This window comes from Vicugna pacos, chromosome 1, assembly GCF_048564905.1.
Source record: "Vicugna pacos chromosome 1, VicPac4, whole genome shotgun sequence".
NCBI lineage: Eukaryota > Metazoa > Chordata > Mammalia > Artiodactyla > Camelidae > Vicugna > Vicugna pacos.
Window position 1 is genome coordinate 62,891,324 of NC_132987.1, and position 6,000 is coordinate 62,897,323.

At 58.3% G+C, this 6,000-nt stretch overlaps 1 protein-coding gene across 10 annotated transcripts in view; it reads left to right on the forward strand.

The window, feature by feature from the left end:
• Positions 1-5,134, forward strand: part of TNK2 (tyrosine kinase non receptor 2) — a 41,393-nt gene extending 36,259 nt beyond the window's left edge. For 6 of the 10 annotated variants that reach the window (XM_031683422.2, XM_072963635.1, XM_072963642.1 and 3 more), the window contains exons 11-16: positions 9-100; positions 662-706; positions 1,437-2,782; positions 2,880-2,975; positions 3,144-3,271; positions 4,337-5,134. In XM_031683422.2, coding sequence (XP_031539282.1) covers positions 9-100; positions 662-706; positions 1,437-2,782; positions 2,880-2,975; positions 3,144-3,271; positions 4,337-4,343 — 1,714 coding nt within the window. In that variant the 3' untranslated portion in view covers positions 4,344-5,134. The remainder of the gene's footprint in view (positions 1-8; positions 101-661; positions 707-1,436; positions 2,783-2,879; positions 2,976-3,143; positions 3,272-4,336) is intronic. The other 4 variants (XM_031683433.2, XM_072963655.1, XM_072963680.1 and 1 more) reach the window with 1 other exon arrangement.
• Positions 5,135-6,000: the final 866 nt, after the last annotated feature.

A 6,000-nucleotide genomic window follows, 5' to 3' on the forward strand; every position in this document is an offset into this window, starting at 1 on the left:
CCCCACAGGCTGTATCTGGGAAATCCCATGGACCCTCCTGACCTGCTGAGCGTGGAACTGAGCACCTCCAGACCCACCCAGCATCTGGGCAGGGTGAAAAGTAAGGGTTCCCGTGACCCTGGGTCCCCTAGTTTATCAGCTGTCTCCTCAGGCTACCTTGAGCCGCCTGTTCCTGCTCTGGGATGGTTGGGTCAGGGCAGCAGGGGGACAGCTGTGTCCCTGGCTCCAGCTGGGCGTGGGGCGGACGGTGAGAGGCAGCTGTATCCGCCGAGGTGGGCATCCTTGGTCGGTCCTGAGCTGGCCTGCCCGCTTCCCCCCTCCCTCCTACTCCCCACCGTGCTCAGATCCTGGCTCTCCTCACTCCCCCTAATCCTGCTCTCCTCTCCTGAGCCAAAACCACCCCATGGGCTCCATCTTGGCCAGGAGCCTCATCCACCTCCCGGATCCTGGGCCTGTCGCTCCGGAACATGGTTTTCCCATCCTGCCGCCCCATTGCTTCCCATTGCCGCTGGGTTTGTCCGTTCACTTGCGCCCATTCACGTCTCTCTCTCTCTCCTCCCCACCCCCATGCTCTGCCCTCTTGTCTGGCTCTGTCTCCCCTCCCTTGTCCTCTGTTGTTCCTGCTCTGCCCCCTCTATTCTCTGCATGGCCTTTCTTGCAGGGGAGCCTCCACCTCGCCCTCCGCAGCCTGTCATCTTCACTCAGAGTAAGTGGGGCTGCTCTCGGTGCCTTGGCCCCTGCCCCCGCCCCCTCTCTTCTCTCATTCCTCTTCTGGAAGGTACAGAGCCCTGGCTGGCTGGCCGGGTGGGAGGGGAAGCGGGTGTGTGCTGTGAGCTTTTGCTGCTGACCTGGCCCAGCATGCCTGCCTCTCCCCCCACCCCCAAAAGCCTGGGCTTCTGGGACAAGTGTATGATCCTGGCGCCCACCTCTGCCTCTGCCTGCCATTGCCTGGCCCTGCCTCACTCCCTTTGGGGCCTATGGAGGCTGTGTCTGGGCTCTCGTGCCAGCTGATCAGGAGCTCTATCCTCTAAGGATAGTGCCTCTTGCCCTTGATGGTGGGAGCTTGCCCAGAGCCACCCCGCCTGCACTAATGGTGTGCCGTAACTGGGTAGTAATTACTAACCAGGGCCCAGGAGCAGGGGTACTTGGGGCCTTGTGTTGATGGAGGGGGTGTCAGAGGCAGACAGGTGTGGGGTGTTGCTTGCTCTAGCTGAGATGGCGGCAGGGACTCACCACCCCCAGAAAGGGCTGACTGCATCCGGACCAGGTTCTGCCCTCTGTGGTTTGAATAGGGTTTGTGCGCACTGAGAATTTTGACAGCTGAGGGCTGACTTCTGGGGGAACTAGGAGTGAGCAGTAGGTGGGGGATGCTTGGCTATCTTGCCCACACCCCCACCTTTCCCATCCCCCTGCCTGACTCTGCCTCCCTGTCGCAGAACCAACCTATGACCCTGTGAGTGAGGACCAAGACCCCCTGTCCAGCGACTTCAAGAGGCTGGGCCTGCGGAAGCCAGGACTGCCCCGAGGCCTGTGGCTAGCGAAGCCCTCGGCCCGGGTGCCAGGCACGAAGGCAGGCCACGGCGGCGGTGAAGTCACACTCATCGACTTTGGTGAGGAGCCCGTGGTCCCAGCCCCTCAGCCTTGTGCACCGTCACTGGCACAGCTGGCCATGGATGCCTGCTCCTTGCTGGACAAGACCCCGCCGCAGAGTCCCACGCGGGCACTACCCCGGCCCCTGCATCCCACGCCTGTGGTGGACTGGGATGCACGCCCGCTGCCCCCGCCTCCTGCCTATGACGATGTGGCCCAAGATGAGGATGACTTTGAGGTCTGCTCCATCAACAGCACCCTGGTGGGTGCAGGGATCTCTGCTGGGCCCAGCCAGGGCGAGACCAATTATGCCTTTGTGCCTGAGCCGGCGCGGCTCCTCCCTCCACTGGAGGACAATCTGTTCCTCCCACCTCAGGGTGGGGGCAAGCCGCCCAACTCAGCCGAGACCGCAGAGATCTTCCAGGCGCTGCAGCAGGAGTGCATGCGGCAGCTGCAGGTCCCAGCCGGCTCTCTGGTCCCCTCGCCCAGCCCTGGGAGTGACGACAAGCCCCAGGTTCCCCCCCGGGTGCCCATCCCCCCAAGGCCCACACGCCCACGTGGTGAGCTGTCTCCAGCCCCCTCGGGAGAGGAGGAAGCAGGACGCTGGCCTGGGCCTGCCTCCCCTCCCCGGGTGCCTCCCCGGGAGCCCCTGTCCCCTCAAGGCTCGAGGACCCCCAGCCCCCTCGTGCCATCCGGCAGCTCCCCGCTGCCACCCCGGCTGTCCAGCTCACCTGGGAAGACCATGCCCACCACCCAAAGCTTCGCCTCAGACCCCAAGTATGCCACACCCCAGGTGATCCAGGCACCTGGCTCCCGGGCTGGCCCCTGCATCTTACCCATCGTCCGAGATGGCAAGAAGATCAGCAGCACCCACTACTACCTGCTGCCTGAGCGCCCGCCCTACCTGGAGCGCTACCAGCGCTTCCTGCGTGAGGCCCAGAGCCCTGAAGAGCCGGCCCCTGTGCCTGTGCCCCTGCTGCTACCCCCACCCAGCACCCCGGCCCCTGCTGCCCCCACTGCCACCGTTCGACCAATGCCCCAGGCTGCCCCAGACCCCAAGGCCAACTTCTCCACCAACAACAGCAACCCAGGGGCCCGGCCACCAACCCTGAGGGCCACTGCTCGGCTGCTGCAGAGGGGCTGCCCTGGGGACGGGACAGAGGCTGGACGGCCAGCAGACAAGATCCAGATGGTGAGTAGCAGGCCTGGCTCAGGGCAAGGAGGGGCAGGGGCCCAGGGAACCCAGAGGAAGGGGCCTGTGGTGCTGACGGGTGGGTGGGTGTGCCCAGCTGCAGGCCATGGTGCATGGGGTGACCACAGAGGAGTGCCAGGCGGCCCTGCAGAGCCACAGCTGGAGCGTGCAGAGGGCTGCCCAGTATCTGAAGGTACCGCCACCTCCTGCCCACTCTGGCTTTCAGGGACCCTGAAGACTGGTTCTGCGGCTCTCTTCCCACCCACCCCTTCCCTGCCCCCACCCCAGCTCTCCTCTGCCCTACCCTGATCCGTACCCCTCGGCCCCAGTGTGTCCCATGGCACCGCCCTCTGCCCTTTAGGTGGAGCAGCTCTTTGGGTTAGGTCTGCGGCCACGAGGCGAGTGCCACAAAGTGCTGGAGATGTTCGACTGGAACCTGGAGCAGGCTGGCTGCCACCTTCTGGGCTCCTGCGGCCCCGCCCACCACAAGTGAGCGAGCCCCACACCTGCCACCTCCTGTCCCTGAGGGTGTTCCAGAGCACACCACTCTGGGAAAAGCCAACCCCTCGCGGGCCACACACGGCCAGAGACACAGGGCTCCCCAGCCGGGAGAAGAGAAGGGGGCCCCAATCCTGGGGTGCAGACATTTCTCGGTGAATACAGTTCCACCTTGCACATCTATCTAGACTTCAGAGCCACTTTGTTCAAATGAACTGAGTAAAAGGAATTGGTGCCTCTCTGGGCGCTGGGGGCTGGCTTCCTGAGCGGGCCCCAGCGAGCAGCAGTGTAGGATCCAGTGACTTAAACAACTGCTTCTCACTTCTTCATTTCCTGTTTCAGTTCAGAGTAACACTTAAAAGTTCTAATGCCTTTTCAAAGGAATGTCTAACCAAAAAAAATTCATTACTTTCCTGTAAAAAATTTATGTAATTTATGTGTGTGTATATATATATGTGTGTGTGTATATATAAAACAAAATACACAGACATGTAAATAATGTACACGATACAGAATATAAACGTATACAAGTGAAAGTTTCACCACGTCAAGAAGTGGTGCAGTCCTCTCCTGGTAGGTGCTGACGGCTGACAACCTGAGTTAGAGCCCAGCCTTCTCATGCATGGTGTCAGCTTATCTCCTTTCCTGATCTCTCAGGGTCCTCATCTGTGAGATGTGTGTAAATGACAGTGTCTACCTCACAGAGGTGGGTAGAAGAATTAACAAGGGATGCAGCTGTCACACCACGCAGCCAGTGTCTGGCCCATGGGATGCCATGTTAGCTGGTATTTTGTGATAACCACATTATCTCGTGGTTATTCTTACTAATTTGTATCAGTTAATCTAATATACAATACTGCTGTTCTCTTATATTTAGTTTATTAAAGATGGCATCCCAGGTTGATAAGTTCCAAAATTATTGCCTAGAACCACTAGTTTCCAGCTGACTCTGCAGGCACCGAGGCCCTCTCGCCCCCACCCACACTAGACATTCCCTACTCTGTTGCATCGACCCCTGTTGATGGAGGGGCTTTCTGGTTGTTTCCCATCCTTTAGGCGCTGAGATGTCTGGAGAGCCAGAGGGTCTGCCCTGAAAGAACCACTTGAGCCTGTCCAGCTGACAAGGGCAGGGAGACGCCCTGCCCAGGCCTTGAGGGCCTGCTGCACCCGCTGTTCCCAGTGGCAGAGTGAGGCTTAGGCAGCAGGAGGCTGGGAGCACCGCCTTGCCTGCCCCTCCCTCACCCAGTGCTGTCCCTGCAACTTCGGAGCTCTCATCCCCCAGCCGAGGTGCAGGAAGGAGCCTCTTGAAGGAGGTCTGGGGGTGGCCTCAGCAGGCCCTGCAGCTGACCTGCTTCTGGCTCCAGTCCCTGGTAGGGCCTGTGGCTGGAGTGTGTACGCAGGTCCTGTCGGCGGGGAAGCGAGGCTTGACCCAGGCGAGGAGGGTGTGTTGGCCACACAGAAAGGTGCACCAGCACCAGGGGGGCTGGGCCCTTTATTAGGGAGCCCCTGGCAGGCAGTTGGGGTGTCAGAATGTGACTTACGGCCTCACCATGGACATGTTGTAGGACTTGGCTGGTCTTAGGATCTTGTGCCTGGAAATAGCCTGATGTGGCTTGTGTAGCAGAGCAAGGGTGCCAGATCGTTCTCTGGCAGGGACCAGGGCCCAAGGCCCCAGGGTTGGAAGGAGACCAAGGGGGCAGCTGCCCTGGAGGGACACCAGTGCTTCCTCTTTGACCCAGCTCTTCCCCTGTGCTGTTCCATGTCTTCCCACCAGCCTCTGTCGCCAAAGTTGCTGCCCCAGCTATGAATATTTGCTTCTTCCAGAGAAATAAAGTTAGTTTCTATTTTATGTTACTTACTTGTGTCTGCCTGTTTCTTTGCCTGTTGATCAGACACCTGAGGTCTGGGCTCCCCAAGCCACCGCCATCTGTCCCAGGCAGCAGGCCCTGTAGCACCACCTGTGGGCAGAGGGAGGAAGTGCTGGCCTGGCTGACCCTAAGGGGTCTCTCCCTTACAGAGGCTGGCAGAGGGCAGAGTTCCATGAGGCAGGATATACTGCAGGACAGAGTACAGTAACTCAGTCAGCTGGAGCTAAGCCAGATACTTTGATAATACAGACGGCCTCAATATGTATAAGTATTTTAATTTTCCTTTTTTGAATATCTAATAATTTCCATGGCTCAAAATTCAAAATATACCAAAGAGTATACAGTGAAATTTCCCACCCCAGCTGCCACCTCCCCTCTCCAGAGGCTGCCTTTATTATCATCAGTTTCTGGTGTGTTTCTTATTTTTACCCTTTACAGTATTTTGAAGAGCTCCATAGCTGTACTGAAAGGGCATCCCTACCCTTGTTTAGGGTTGCATGGATATGGGTGTTCCATAATCTCTTTAACCAGGCCCCTTTTGATGGATGGATATTTGGTGGTTTCCAGTCCTTTGCAATTACAGCTGTTGCAGCCATAAATGGCAAATGTGGGTTATTCTTCACTTGCAAGGCAATCTGAAGGATGAGTCCCCAGAAGTGGTGCTCCTGAGGAAGAGTGTGTGTGCAGTCGTGAGGGATCCTGCCGGCTTTCTCTCCATACAGGAGGCTGTTCCCCATGTCAGATGCTAGTGTGAGAGGTTTCCATGTGGTACCGCAGCTGTCTGGTTTCTCAGTCTAACATGTGAAACATGGTGTCTATAGTTTTAATTTGCATGTCTCTAATGAATGAATA